This window comes from Eubalaena glacialis, chromosome 5 (assembly GCF_028564815.1).
Source record: "Eubalaena glacialis isolate mEubGla1 chromosome 5, mEubGla1.1.hap2.+ XY, whole genome shotgun sequence".
NCBI lineage: Eukaryota > Metazoa > Chordata > Mammalia > Artiodactyla > Balaenidae > Eubalaena > Eubalaena glacialis.
The window spans coordinates 88,882,641-88,898,468 of record NC_083720.1 but is presented as its reverse complement, the minus strand read 5'-3'; the positions used below and the strand labels follow the sequence as shown (position 1 = coordinate 88,898,468).

The window sequence follows — 15,828 nt, the reverse complement described above, 5'->3', positions numbered from 1 at the left end:
GACCTTTACCATGATCTCAGTAGTCACATAGTAAGACTGTGGGAGAGAAAATTACTGGAAAAACTTCTAATCTATTTAGAGTTTAGAGAAAGTAGATAATACCTGAGTTTACAAAGCTTAGGACAAGCTTTGTCTCTGAATGCACAAATACAGTACTGTAGTGCCTATATCCTAAAAGTCTCTCTTATTAAAAATTAAATGTGATATATATACATACACACACACACACACACACACATGTATATTGGGTTGGCCAAAAAACTTTGTTTGGGTCCATTACATCTTATGGAAAAACCCAAACGAACATTTTTGGCCAACCCAATTTATATATATATATATATATATATATATATATATATATCCCTGGAAAGCAGTATATTACAATTAGCTCAGAGAAGCTGAGAAGTAGCCAATCAATGCTAAACCAACACACAATTATTCAATAATCTCATAAATGCCTCTGGTGAAATAACCTTAGAAAATCAAACACATGCACACGCACGTGAGCGTGCACACACACACCAACTATATTATGAAGTCTAGAAATGGGAAAAGTGATGCCAATACTTGTATTTCAGTAATGAGCTGGTTCAAATAATGAGCTGGTTCAAATCCCAATTTTATAACTGAATAAACTAAAGCACTAAGGGATTAAGTTTAAAAAGGGGCACAGAGTACTGTGCCAAACCATGTGTTATAAAGTGTCTCAAATTAGTGGCTGAGGGGCTTCCCTGGTGGCGCAGTGGTTAAGAATCCGCCTGCCAATGCAGGGGACATGGGTTCGATCCCTGGTCCGGGAAGATCCCACATGTCACGGAGCAACTAAACCTGTGGGACACAACTACTGAGCCTGCGCTCTAGAGCCCGTGAGCCACAACTATTGAGTCTGCATGCCACAACTACTGGAGCCCGCGTGCCACAACTACTGAAGCCTGCACGCCTAGAACCTGCGCTCCGCAACGTGAGATGCCACCGCAGTGAGAAGCCTGTGCACCACAATGAAGAGTAGCCCCCATTAGCCGCAACTAGAGAAAAGCCCATGCATGGCAACAAAGACCCAATGTAGCCAAAAATAAAATAAATTAAAATAAAAAATAAATTAAAGAAAAATTAGTGGTTGCAGTCGTACCAAGAAAAATAGACAGGCAGAAAATAAATCCTAAATATAAAGTTTAAATGTAACCCTTTTGTTATCTGACTCTTTAATTATGTCACCCAGAGTATACCTGGTAGTGACGTTTGGTGATTAAGGATGTTTTACTATAGCCTGGGGATATCTCTCTCATCATGAGTGTCCTCTTGTGACTTGTACAATCCATCTTAACCAGATATGCTTACATATATTTCCATTTAACTCTTTAAAAGGGAACAAATGGATTAACTTTGAAAATTCTGAAATAATAATTTAGGTACTAATAGGCTATCTTACACGTTTTCATTGTCATGACTTATTTGTAACTCATTGTTCTTTAATCTGGTCAAAAATACTATGACTTTTCCATGTAGTTCCATATTTCACTGGATTTTGAACAGCTTTTATTCCATGGATTCTCACATTAAGATCAAGAATCTAAAAGATCTACCTACGCTGAGGCTTGAGGGGCTGGGACATGTCTTAATGATATAACAATTGCCCCAATGTGCCTAACATAAAAGACACCCATTTATTTATTTATTTGTACATAGAAAACAAACTTATGGCTACCAAAGGGGAGAGGGAGGGAGTGACAGATTAGGAGTATATTATTAAAAGATATAAACTACTCTACATAAAATAAAGAAGCAACAAGGATCCACTGCAGAGCACGATACTCATGCCATTTAACGCAAGATATAGTGAAGGTAGCCTACTTCTGCACAGTGCTTCTTAAACTACGCTAGTTAGAACCCCAATCGATTTTGTCATATTAAAAGCCTCCATTTTAAGAAAAGTTCAGTAAAGGAAACTGTGGAAAAGCAGCTGTGTTTCAATTGCTTAAATAAACTTAAAATTCAAGACAGAACTGGCTGTAGGCTCTCTCAAGTAAGCAATTGTCTTATGTCCAATTACCAGCTACTTTTGATATACTAATTATAGAGCTCATTACAACCAGTGATTGGAAAGGGGCAAGCTTTCTCACCTGTCTATTTCTCACCTGTTTATTTAGGTGTGATTACAGTGCTTATCATCAAAGAGCCTGCCTCTAAAAAAGGATGTAACTCTCTGGCTTAATTGCTAATCTACCCAGGTGTCATTTTGGAGGGGGGCAGCAGTAGAGATTATATTTGCTCTCTTGATCAAAACATTTGTGAGACTCTCTAGAGAGAAAGGTGTAAGACTGAGCTTTTTTTACATACATCTTTTTGGTCTGTGATAACATAGTTTATCCGCTGTATCTAGCTAAGTCACAAGAATGAAATAGCAGCATATGCTTAGATAGAGGAAAAATATAAATAGAAGCTACTTCTGCAGTAATACAGAAGGAATTTCTTCTGCCAAAGAAACTGAAATGTTTCTATTATTAACAATATTTTAAGCCAGGAAACAGTTCATTGGTTTATAACTGCTTATCCATGATAATTTTTTTAATGGCCAATTCCAACTGGCCAACTTATTTTCTAATGCAAGCATTTTGCATACTTTCTATCTGCCAGAAACAAACTTGCAACTTTCTATACATTCTCCTCATACTTCATCTCAGCATAAATATTACCTTCGAAGAGAGGACTCCTTTACTCTTTTCAAGTAGTCCCCCTCTCCCTACCTAATCTATACAGTCTTATTTTCGACCACAGATATCTTATTCATCTTCTTCATAGCTCTTACCACAACTTTTAAGGATCTCTATGCTTACTAGTTTTATCTTTCCGCTTCTAGACTACAAACACTATGACAGCAAGGACCATGTATTTTCACTTTACTCACTGTGTATTCAATAAATATTACCACCTAAAACATAGAGTTTATGAAATAATTGTTTAGTAAGTATTGAAATAACACATTTTAGAATTCTTTAGCTTTTGTATGCAAATGATTTTTCTGGATGTAGGACCTAGACTGCAATTCTTTCATTCATCATTCACTTATTCATTCATTCATTCAAAGAGCAGCAACATTTATGTGAGGAATTATGTTAGGTATTAGGGTTAGATGCAGAGTAGTAGAATAATCTATTATTTTTCTCAAATAAGCTTATGGTTTCTGACAATTTCTGTTCATATAGTTCTTCAGAAATTATGAAATATCTCATATACACTTTCTTAAAATCCTTACAACCACTTTGGAATGTGGGGGGATATTATCACCCTAATTTAATAGACAAGGGATGCTTAGAATCAGAGACATCAAGATAAAAGGTCAATATATGACCGAAGACTTGAACCTTAGATTTCTGCTGCTGAATTTCATGTTTTTTCTAATACCATTTCCATATGTACCTCATTTGTGTAACCACTCAAATTTTACTTCTATTCAAGTTACCAAAAGACTTTAGTTCCTATATTTTGTTCCTTTTAATGCATTTTTTAAAAAAGAACAAGCTTAGGCCTAATTCTCTGTTTTAAACAGATGCAATACTAGGTACCATAAAAGGCTATAAAAAGTTCCATTTATCACCAGAATCATATTCAATGAATAAAAAACTGTAATGTACAAATCAGAAGAAACATACAGGAATAATATAAAGGGATTTTAAATGTGATTAAAATAAAACAATCTTTTTTCAAAATTTGAACCAGTTGTACATTTTTTAAAAATCTAATTTATCATAGCCAAGTTCTCAAAGCTCGTTGTACACGTAACACTGCCTTGAATGCATTTTGTTTATTATGCTCATACAAACATTTCATAACAGCCTAGCTAACAAATTTCTTTAAATTTTCTGAATACTCTGTTGGGTTTTTACGACCTTATTTTTCCCTATTAGGGTAAACACCACTACCTTTGCAATTAGCTAGTGTCTGCATATTGCTCCCTCCAGCTCTACTTCAAAACATGGAAATGAGTATTTGGTAAAACTTATTTCAGCTTCCACATGAGAAAAAAGTCAATATTCCAGTTATAACAGACTGAGAATAGCTGATTACCAGACAAAACTCATTTTAAAATTAAATGTGGCCATGATAAAAAAAATCTCCTTTACCATGATAGTGTTATCGTGATATAATATAACATCACCCCCATAGATTTGATTTTTATCATTTCTTGCTTCTTGAAGGGCTGTGGGTACTACAACCAAATTGACAAACCTTAGGGAAAGAGGAAGTAAGAATTTTTGAAAATTGCAGCAACCAAAATATCTATAAACTAAATAATCAAGAATACTTAATGCCAAAGATTTTGGAAATGGAGACTTCAATTATCAGTGAGTAGGAATGCATTGCATGCACGGACATAAGTAACTTTTTAATTGTTTCTGGGCTGTGTGATACCAATTTTAATAGCTACTTTTATTAGAGTTATACAAACAGGTGTTAGTGACACAATTAAAATAAAATGAGTCAAAGAGAAGATATAAAATGGATACTTTCCATTTGGCTCAGACCAAGTATGAGGAGAGCACATTGCTCTTTATTAACAACATTTATGTCTACATTGGAAACACTTTCTTTTCATTAAATTCTCCTCATCTTGCCTGGAGACACAATCATGGAAACAAGGGAGCCATTAATCTTTTCCTTGTCCCACAGCTAAGCAGTCAACAAAGCTCAAGGACTAGAGCTAAATCCATCTCCTCCTCTCCACCCCACAGCCATAGCTTTAGTTCAGGCCCTCACCCTCTCTCTCCTGGACCTGAAAAATGACCTCTAAACAGGTCTTCCTGTCTGCACCCTTGCTGTAATTCTCATTCATACCTCTGTGATTATTCTAAATTCTCAGCCTAACTGAAGTTTTTATTGGTTCCCCACATCCTGCAGAGTCAATTTCAAGCTCTTTACCTTGGGTCATAAGACTCCTCATGAGCTGGTCCAGCCCACCAGCCTTACCATATCCTCTTTCTAGTAAAACAATGCTGTGAAAGACTTGCAATCATGGATATCCTTTGGGAGACCATAAATTCTTTGAGGGCAAAATCCATATTTTATGCATATATTTTTCCCAGTACTAATTATTGGTGATAAATGCTGTTTCATATCCCTAGTGTTTTTGATTTTATTTTTGTTTTTCACACATGCTATTTTTTCTCTGTTTTTTTCTCCTTTTTTATACCTGGAGAACTTTTATCACTCAAAGTTTCAATCATGTTGCTTTCTTGATAAAACTCCCTGACACAGCACTCCAAGAGGTTGTTTTGTCTTCTTGTACAAAGTTTTATTTTGGCACAGTTCACACTATATATTAATTACTTGTTTCCATGTCTGTAACCTCTTTTAAAGTGTGAGTGTCCTGCAGGCAAGGACTATGCTTTAAAATCTTTATACCTCTTGGGCTCTAGAATAGTTCCTGAAACACTATTATAATGTGGTAGATATTATTCTTAAGATTATCTCATTTAATGAATCAAGTTTAAATAAATATTTGTAAGATAAAATTAAAAACATAAAAACTTTTCCAAAAATTTCACTTGCAAAATAACAAATATTGAATCCTATTTGGGGATTCAGAAAAGAAAGTAAAATAAATAAATAAATAAATAATTTTTTTTAAGTATAAAAAAAATAAAGTAAAAAAAAAAAAGAAAAGAAAGTAAATAACTACAGGTCTCAAGTGGAGAAAGATAATTTAAGTGGCTTAAGATATATTGGGTGGAAAAGTAGTGCATGAGTTGGGACAAGTTAAGAGACAAATGGAAATGAAGAGTCTTCATGGGGACTGGAGTCTTATCCAGTACAATTTGCAATATGTGGTTTCAATGGAAGGTACTAATAAAAATGTGAAGAACTGTGATAAGGACTTCAAGAGTAATGTTGCTACTTTTAAAACAAGCCATTAAGAAAAATTTTAAGGTCATTAAAAAAGTATACATATTAAAATCTTTTAATCAAGTGACACTGATGAGATTATTATATAATTTTGTTGCTAAAATTTCCTTATTAAAATATGAAAATGTTATCTATAAATTATCTTTTTATTAAGTGAGCCTTTGTACTTCACCACCCAAATTTCAAATTGCCAATATGTTAGACAAAATATAGTGGGAAGATGTTCTCACTTGAATGTCAATATCAGTAGAGCTTTAACTAAAACATACTGGGACTGGGGTGTTGGGGGAGGGTAAACAAACTAAAAACTTGTGTTCTTTTCAAAATCTAAGTATCTTATTGTTAATTAGCAGTAGAAACTATTTTCATAGAGGAATATAGCAAGAGGACATAGAGTAGAACCATAATAAATTTTTTTTCTCTCTTACTGTTTTTCTTTCCATTATCACAGACCAGGTGAATTTTCAGAAGCTGATTACCCATGAGTTGAATATCAAAGAAGACAGCAATTTTGGGACCCTATAAGGCTATCTCTTTTCACATTGGCAATTGCAGCAATCATAGGAATTGCAATTGGTATAGTTACTCATTTTGTTGTTGAGGGTAAGCATCAAGGTCACACTTCTATTGCCTAAGTGCTCCATGACTTAATATCTTGAAATTCTCTGTTGTATAAAAAATTCCATTTGCATGCTATTAGTATTTTAATTACTAATCTTTTATTGATGCTAAATTATAGTTTGCTCCTATATTGAGCCCAGTGTTTCATATTTCCAGCCAGTGAGGTTTGCAATATACATTATTACATGAATAGACACATCTAAAACATATACATATTTAAAAAGAGAAGGAAGAATGAAAAGATTATCTTTAGAATAAAGACAAATCACATCATGCATTGAGTTTAATATACTTTTTTCTCATAACAATAAAACCATACTTGAAAGACTTCCTAGGAAGAGAGGAAATATTGTCCAACATGCTCAGCTTATCTTCCCATACACTTTATTGGAGGATTGATCATATCCATTTCTTAAACTCTCATGAAATAAAAGCATAAGCCACATTACCTGCTGCAGTTGTGTCTTTCTTGTTACTATCTTCTTGGGTTAAAAGGTAGTGAAGAAATTTTGTGTTTAAAATGCCCTTCAAATAAAACTAAAAGCTGGTTCTTTGAGAGGATAAACAAAATTGATAAACCATTAGCCAGTCTCATCAAGAAAAAAAGGGAGAAGACTCAAATCAACAGAATTAGAAATGAAAAGAAGTAACAACTGACACTGAGGAAATACAAAGGATCATGAGAGATTACTACAAGCAACTCTATGCCAATAAAATGGACAACCTGGAAGAAATGGACAAATTCTTAGAAAGGTATAAACTTCCAAGCCTGAACCAGGAAGAAATAGAAAATATAAACAGACAAAGCACAAGCACTGAAATTGAAACTGTGAATAAAAATCTTCCAACTAAAAAAAGCCCAGGACCAGATGGCTTCACAGGCGAATTCTATCAAACATTTAGAGAAAAGCTAACACCTATCCTTCACAAACTCTTCCAAAACATTGCAGAGGAAGGAACACTCCCAAACTCATGCTACGAGGCCACCATCACCCTGATACCAAAACCAGACAGAGATGTCACAAAGAAAGAAAACTACAGGCCAATATCATTGATGAACATAGATGCAAAAATCCTCAACAAAATACTAGCAAACAGAATCCAACAGCACATTAAAAGGATCATACACCATGATCAAGTGGGGTTTATTCCAGGAACAAGGATTCCTCAATATATGCAAATTAATCAATGTGATACACCATATTAACAAACTGAAGGATAAAAACCATCTGATAATCTCAATAGATGCAGAAAAAGCTTTCAACAAAATTCAACACCCATTTATGATAAAAACTCTCCAGAAAGTAAGCAGAGGGAACCTACCTCAACATAATAAAGGCCATATATGACAAACCCACAGCCAACATCGTTCTCAGTGGTGAAAAACTGAAAGCATTTCCTCTAAGATCAAAACAAGACAAGGTTGCCCATTCTCACCACTATTAGTCAACATAGTTTTGGAAGTTTTAGCCACAGCAGTCAGAGAAGAAGAAGAAATAAAAGGAATCCAAATCGGAAAAGAAGAAGTAAAGCTGTCACTGTTTGTAGCTGACATGATACTATACATAGAGAATCCTAAAGATGCCACCAGAAAACTACTAGAGCTAATCAATGAATTTGGTAAGGTAGCAGGATACAAAATTAATGCACAGAAATCTCTTGCATTCCTATACACTAAGAACGAAAAATCTGAAAGAGAAATTAAGGAAACACTCTCATTTGCCATTGCAACAAAAAGAATAAAATACCTAGGAATAAACCTACCTAAGGAGACAAAAGACCTGTATGAAGAAAACTATAAGACACTGATGAAAGAAATTAAAGATGATACCAACAGATGGAGAGATATACCATGTTCTTGGATTGGAAGAATCAATATTGTGAAAATGACTATACTACCCAAAGCAATCTACAGATTCAATGCAATCCCTATCAAACTACCAATGGCATTTTCACTGGACTAGAACAAAAAATTTCACAATTTGTATGGAAACACAAAAGATCCCAAATAGCCTAAGCAATCTTGAGAAAGAAAAACGGAGCTGGAGGAATCAGGCTCCCTGACTTCAGACTATAATACAAAGCTACAGTTACCAAAACAGTATGGTACTGGCATAAAAACAGAAATATAGATCAATGGAACAGGATAGAAAGCCCAGAGATTAACCCACATACCTATGGTCACCTTATCTTTGATAAAGGAGGCAAGAATATACAATGGAGGAAAGACAGCCTCTTCAATAAGTGGTGCTGGGAAAACTGGACAGCTACATGTAAAAGAATGAAATTAGAACACTCCCTAACACCATACACAAAAGTAAACTCACAATGGATTAAAGACCTAAATATAAGGCCACACACTATAAAACTCTTAGAGGAAAACATAGGCAGAACACTCTGTGGCATAAACCACAGCAAGGTCCTTTTTGACCCACCTCCTAGAGAAATGGAAATAAAAGCAAAAATAAACAAATGGGACCTAATGAGACTTAAAAGCTTTTGCACAGCAAAGGAGACCATAAACAAGATGAAAAGACAACCCTCAGAATGGGAGAAAATATTTGCAAATGAAGCAACTGACAAAGGATTAACCTCCAAAATATATAAGCAGCTCATGCAGCTCAATATCAAAAAAATGAACAACCCAATCCAAAAATGGGCAGAAGACCTAAATAGACATTTCTTCAAAGAAGACATACAGATTGCCAACAAACACATGAAAGGATGCTCAACATCACTAATCATTAGAGAATGCAAATCAAAACTACAATGAGGTATCACCTCACACGGGTCAGAATGGCCATCATCAAAAATCTACAAACAATAAATGCTGGAGAGGGTGTGGAGAAAAGAGAACCCTCTTGCATTGTTGGTTGGAATGTAAATTGATACAGCCACTGTGGAGAACAGTATGGAGGTTCCTTAAAAAACTAAAAATAGAACTACCATATGACCCAGAAATCCCACTACTGGGCATATATCCTGAGAAAACCATAATTCAAAAAGAGACATGTACCACAATGTTCATTGCAGCACTATTTACAATAGCCAGGATATGGAAACAATCTAAGTGTCCATTCACAGATGAATGGAATATTACTCAGCCATAAAAAGAAACGAAATTGAGTTATTTGTAGTGAGGTGGATGGACATAAAGTCTGTCACACAGAGTGAAGTAAGTCAGAAAGAGTAAAACAAATACCATATGCTAACACATATATATGGAATTAAAAAAAAAAATTGGTTCTGATGAACCTAGGGGCAGCATAGGAATAAAGACCCAGACATAGAGAATGGACTTGATGGCACGGGGAGAGGGAAGGGTAAGCTGGGACGAAGTGAGAGAGCAGCACTGACATATATACACTACCAAATGTAAAATAGACAGCTAGTGGGAAGCAGCTGCATAGCACAGGGAGATCAGCTCGGTGCTTTGTGGCCACCTAGAGGGGTGGGATAGGGAGGGTGGGAGGGAGAAGCAAGAGGGTGGGGATATGGGGACATATGTATACATATAGCTGATTCATTTTGTTATACAGCAGAAACTAACACAGCATTGTAAAGCAATTATACTCCAATAAAGATGTTAAAAAAATCATTAAAAAATTAAATATATATGTATACAAAAAAAAATGCCCTTCACCTTCAATACCTCACGTGTCCAAAAAAGGAAAAAGTAAAGGGATAATACTAATAATGGCAAAAAGTATTTTTAAAATATCATAGAGGTTGTGTTAGGCTGAATAATGCCCCCACACCCCCAATACAACTGTGTCTTAATCTTTGTAACCTACGAGTGTTACCTTATATCACAAAAGTGACTTTCCAGATGTGATTACATTAAGGAATGGGAAGAGAGATTATTCTGGATTTTCCAGATGGGCCCTAAATGTAATCCCAGTATCTTTATAAAAGAGAGGCAAAAAGCTGAAAGAAGGAAGAAGTCTATGTGACAACAGAAGCAGGGGGAGAAGGGAAAAATGTGATGCATGACCACAGGCCAAGAAATGAGGATAGTCTCTAGAAGCCAAAAAAGGCAAGGAAAAAGATTCACCCCTTAGATTCATCAGAAAGAAAAAATAACAGGTCTTGATTTTAGCCTTGTAAAACTCATTTCAGACTTCTGACCTTCAGAGCTGTGAGAGAATAAATTTGTGTTGGTTTAAGCACTGAACTGGTGGTAATTGGTTACAGCTGTAATAGGAAACTGATACAGAGGTTAACAATCAAGAACTTGATAAATCTGTCACATGGACTTTCCATGCAGCTCATTGAGAATAGCATGAATAAGGATGGAAATTCAGTAAAACAAAGGAGAAGACAGTCTGACAGAGGATAAACAAGTAGAAGGGATAAGATAGAGGGATATAAGATGACACACATTTCAAAAAAGTTATGTACATTGTTTTATAGCATAAGGAAATCAAAACCAAGTCAGTGAAGGAAAACACATTCTAGTAACCAAGATAACACCAAGAATAATTATTTTTAAAATGTTAATTTTAAAGAGTAGAGATAAATGGATCTGAAAAGCAGGAAATTAAAAATAATGAAATATATGAAATAACCAAAACAGAAGTAAAGATTTTAGCAGACTTGATGGTTAAATTTACATCTCAAGGATTGAAGTGTGGTTGATGAAGTTATTTTTATCCTGAGGATCTTGATAATTATAAATGACAAGTTTTCACTGTATTATAATTGTGACCAATTATCTACTCTTTAATATATGGGCAATTAAAAAATAGGGTGACTTTTAGAATATGAATGATTTGTTGATGCCCTTCAACCAAAGACCTCCAGGAACACATCTGTAGTTGAACAAGTTGGGTTATTACCTGATACAGGGAAGGAGAGCACGTGCCATGGGGAACCACAGGGAGCTTAGTCAGAGATTGTTAGAAAGGATATATTAAAGGTTTGGGTGATTTGGGGGAGAGTTCAAGGAGGTAGGTTTTTTTTGCTAGATTGGATGCTGTCAGGAAGCTAGAATAATTCTGTGATTTGGTATTCTAATAAATCTCATCTGAAAAGCAAAAGCTGAAGTGATGCTAAAGCTGTAAGTGTTAGAGAAGCAGTGGTCATACTAGAATAAGGAGATGTTCTGTTTTTTTGGTTTGTTTGTTTGCTTGCTTAGATGGTGCTTTTGAGTTCAGACATATCCATGGAATAGTCTGGTTTTTGTCATCATCTATGTGGTCACGGAGTGGACCTGTCTAATACTGATGTTCTATGAAATTGTTTCTGTTCAACACAAGAATACCAAGGCCTGGGCGATAGCACAAGGCCCAGGGGCCACTTTTTCTCTTTGACAGGTTTTATATTTACAACTCCATAAATTCTTGGATATCACTTTACAAGATAATTTCTGTTATTAATTAAATATTAAGTGCCTGACAATATCTCTAACTTTTCGTTACTCATCATGATGAAAAGACTGACGAACTGTTGGATTCTTATTTATCCTTGTGATTTTCATTTGGATCCTCTTGGGAAAAAAACATTTGAAAATGAAATTATATTTGAACATTGAATAAATATAATAACATTATACATATGTTTTGAGCCTTGTTTCTACTCAGTATTGTTCAGGAGTCATCCATCTTACTGAAGGTAGCTTAAGTCCGCTTATTTTCAATATCGACTGATATTCGTTGTCCTAAACGTGCCATAATTTACTTATTAATTTGTCGTTCATGGACTTTAGGTGGTTCCAGGTTTTAGGCATTAAAACAATACTGCTATGAACCTTGTTATACATATATCTTGGTATGTATAAAAGGGATCTTGGTATCCCTAGTCTAGGGAACATACGTAGATGTAGAATTGCTGGGTCACTGGGCATGTGCTTTTCAAACTTTATGGATAATACCAAACTGTTTCCTACCAGCACTATGTGAGAGTTTCCATTGCTCCACATACTCATCCACATTTGTTACTGTTATACTTTTATATATTTGCTAATTTGGTGTAGACTGTAGTGTTACCACTGTAATTTTGTGTTTGCCTGATTACCAGTGATGTTGGGCACCTACCCATATGTTAATTAATCATTTAGATTCCATGTTTTTATGAAGTGCCTGTTTAAATCTTATCCCCATTTTTTGAGTTATCTGTCTTTTTTTATTGATTTGGATAGTTTTTTCTATGTTCTGTATATAAGTCCATTGTCAGTTGTGTATGTTGCAAATATCTTCTGCCAATGAAAAATATCATGGGATATATATACATAAATATTATTACATACACATTTAATACATATATTATTAAATATATATGTGTATATATGTATATTTGTATACACACATATTTAATAATGATACCTTCATAATTGTATAAGATCTTTTAATATTGATGAATAAAATCACCACCATCACCATTCACATGAAATATGACATTAACTAGAAAAATTCAAACATAGAGTTTGCAAATTATCTGGTTTTTTTTTCTTTTTTAGTTACCTAGAATTATATAGTAAGTTATATTTTTCAACAAAAATTTTCATGATCCAGATTAATTTTTTTCAGCATTATTTAGGATTACTTATTATATCTTTTGTTATGGGGTAAAAACAAATCTGTTTTGTAAAAAGTTGCATTAAGTGTTTTGAAGAATTTAGTCTTTAGAGTTTTATTTTCACAAAATCCAGAAACTTAATTTTCTAAAGTTATTTTTAAAGTTTGACTTCTTGAAATTTGCAAATGAAGTCTGAATTGGGATAGCATCATTTGTCTTCCCATTCTGCAGGATTGGTTCCACTTTCAGGAAAGTAGGGAACATACTCTTTCATGAGATTTACAGTCAAATGAACCTTTAATCTCAGGCCCACCACATACTACTTGGGTGATCTTTAGCAAGTTACTTTTCTACTTCACAACGTTTTAGTCAATTAAAACATAATTTTTATAAGGAGAAACATAAGCCAAAATAATATCAGTTACTTCTAGATGCTGGGTTATAAATTATTTCTGCTTCCTTATATATACTTTTCTGTTCCTTCCAGAGTCTCTGATATAGCGTTTCTAGTCTGAAAAATGTTTTTAAATGAAAAATTAAACAAAAATTAGGATTAGAGCAGAGTCTGTGATATATGATATCTACTATGATATGATATATGATAGCTATTATGCACTTACTAAATGTTGAATATTAAAATAATTATTAACTAACTCGTTGCATTATAAAAAGCTTAAGGTACTGTTCTTTTTACTCATACTACCTGAAATAGTGCCTCCTCTTCAAATGCAAAAATTGTCTAACAATTCCCTCAAAGAGTTGACATACCAGTGGGCTAAAGTCTATCCACATTATGTTACTGTGGCAGAGTTCTTCACAGGATAGTACAGCAGCGCACTTGTGAAGTCCCTACCTAAGGCTGAATATTCCAGAGACTTTCCTCAATAAAGGGTGATGCCATGGATGGGATTTAAGCAGTGGAGAGGTCTATGAAAAGGGCATTCCTGGGAAAGGGTATTACAGGTGAAAGGGATGACATAAGCAAAATCTTAAGAAAACTGCATGATGAATGCAGACAAATGCAAGCAGTCTGCTGTAGTTTCAACATAAATCATAACAGGAATGTGACAAAGAATTGTCAAGACAAATTGACAAATCTACCTCAAGAGGTAGACAGGATCTAGGTCAAGGAAAACCTTTGTAGTTCATAGTAAAGAGTTGAGACTCCTTCCCAATTGGCCATGGAGAAAAATGGAAGTGTTTTAATTGGAGAATGATATTGTCAAATTTGCAATTTAAAAAGATCATTCTGCTACTATGTGGGGAATAGATTTGAGGAAAACAGAATATGAGGCAGAATACTAGTTAGAAAGCTGTTACATTTTCCAGACAATAAATGACAAGGGAATAAACTAGAGCATTAGTGGCAATAGAATTTGTGGATAGACAATGGATTTTTAAAACTTAGGAGATGAAATTTTCAGAATCTGTTGATTAATAGGAAGAGATCAAAGATTACTCCAAAATTTCCAGTTTGAGTCATGAAGTAGATTGTAATGACAGAATTTATGATAGAGGATCTAGATGGAGGACTTCTTTTTTAACAGAAAAGTCATTTTGTTTTGCATAGACATTAGCTGGGTTAATGAGGATCTGAATTAAGGATGTAGCTTTTCTAGGTGGCATAAGGGATTTGAGAGATATTAATGGGTTGCATCCATAGATCTTAGAGATTGAAAGACTGGATGTTGCAAATGAGAATTAAGCCAAGCTTTGGGTGAATATATGGATGATGGAGCTGTTCAGAAGATAGAAAACAGAGGAAGTGAAACAGGTTTGAATCCAGGAAGAGGTAAATGATTATTTCCCTTTGGAAATATTACATTTAAAGTGCCTATTGGATGTCCAACAAATAGTTCCCTGAAGATAGTTGATAAAGAATTTAAACTCATGGCAAAGTTCTGGTCTGGAGATAAAACTTTAGGAGTCATCCATTGTTTAAGTAATTAAACAGGGGATTCATTGGACTGGGCTGGCTTTAATGCCTTGGTAGCCTATGTAAGCAAACCAAAACCTAAGCCAGGATCAATGCACTCAAATCCAAGAAAATTAAACTTAAGAACAACCAATCACAAACAGCCAACTGGACTTTCCCAAATAAGGCAACTGCTTAAGTTGTAGCCAATCAAATAATTTCCTTGCTTTACTTCTGCATCTTCTCTATAAAAATGTCTCCCCTAACTCCTGTTGGTAGCGTGCTCCTAACCACTTTTGGTTTGATACTGCTGGATCTGAATCTGTGTATGCTCAGATAAAGTCTTGAAAATTTAAACGTGCCTCAGTTTATCTTTTAACATCAACAAATAGTTGATGGCTGAGACCATTATAGTTAGGATAAACAGAAGTTATTTAACATGACCAGGCCAAGGCTAGATCACTGGCTGGCTAAGGATAGAAGTAGAAATAAAGAGTTCTCCAAGGTAACTGATGAATGGCTAGGAGGAAGGAAGAAAATTAGAAGATGGCTTCATAAAGCCGAAGATGAGATTTCAAGGAATATGATTAAGGCTGCTAAGAAATCAAGATGATTAAATAAAAAGACCAAAAGAAAGGTGACCATTAGATATAATAACTGTTGTCCTTGACAATGGCAGCTTCAGTGGTGTGTTAGGAGTAAATTACAGAGAACTGAGAAGTGAATGAACAAAGAGAAAGTGAAAATAATAAATATAGGTTTCTATTTAAGTAAGTTTATCAGTAGCATAGGAAAAAAGTGATAGCCTGTTCAATATACCTTCATAATACAGCTTAGCTATGATATACCTATATTATAATTCTTTAAGGAAATTG

The 15,828-nt window shown here is 34.5% G+C and overlaps 1 protein-coding gene across 1 annotated transcript in view; it reads left to right on the top strand.

Moving 5' to 3' along the window:
• TMPRSS11F (transmembrane serine protease 11F) overlaps positions 1–15,828 on the top strand; it is a 146,168-nt gene that overhangs the window by 47,218 nt on the left and 83,122 nt on the right. The window contains 1 exon segment of the mRNA XM_061191010.1: positions 6,353–6,504. Within this exon segment, the coding sequence (XP_061046993.1) occupies positions 6,353–6,504 (152 nt within the window).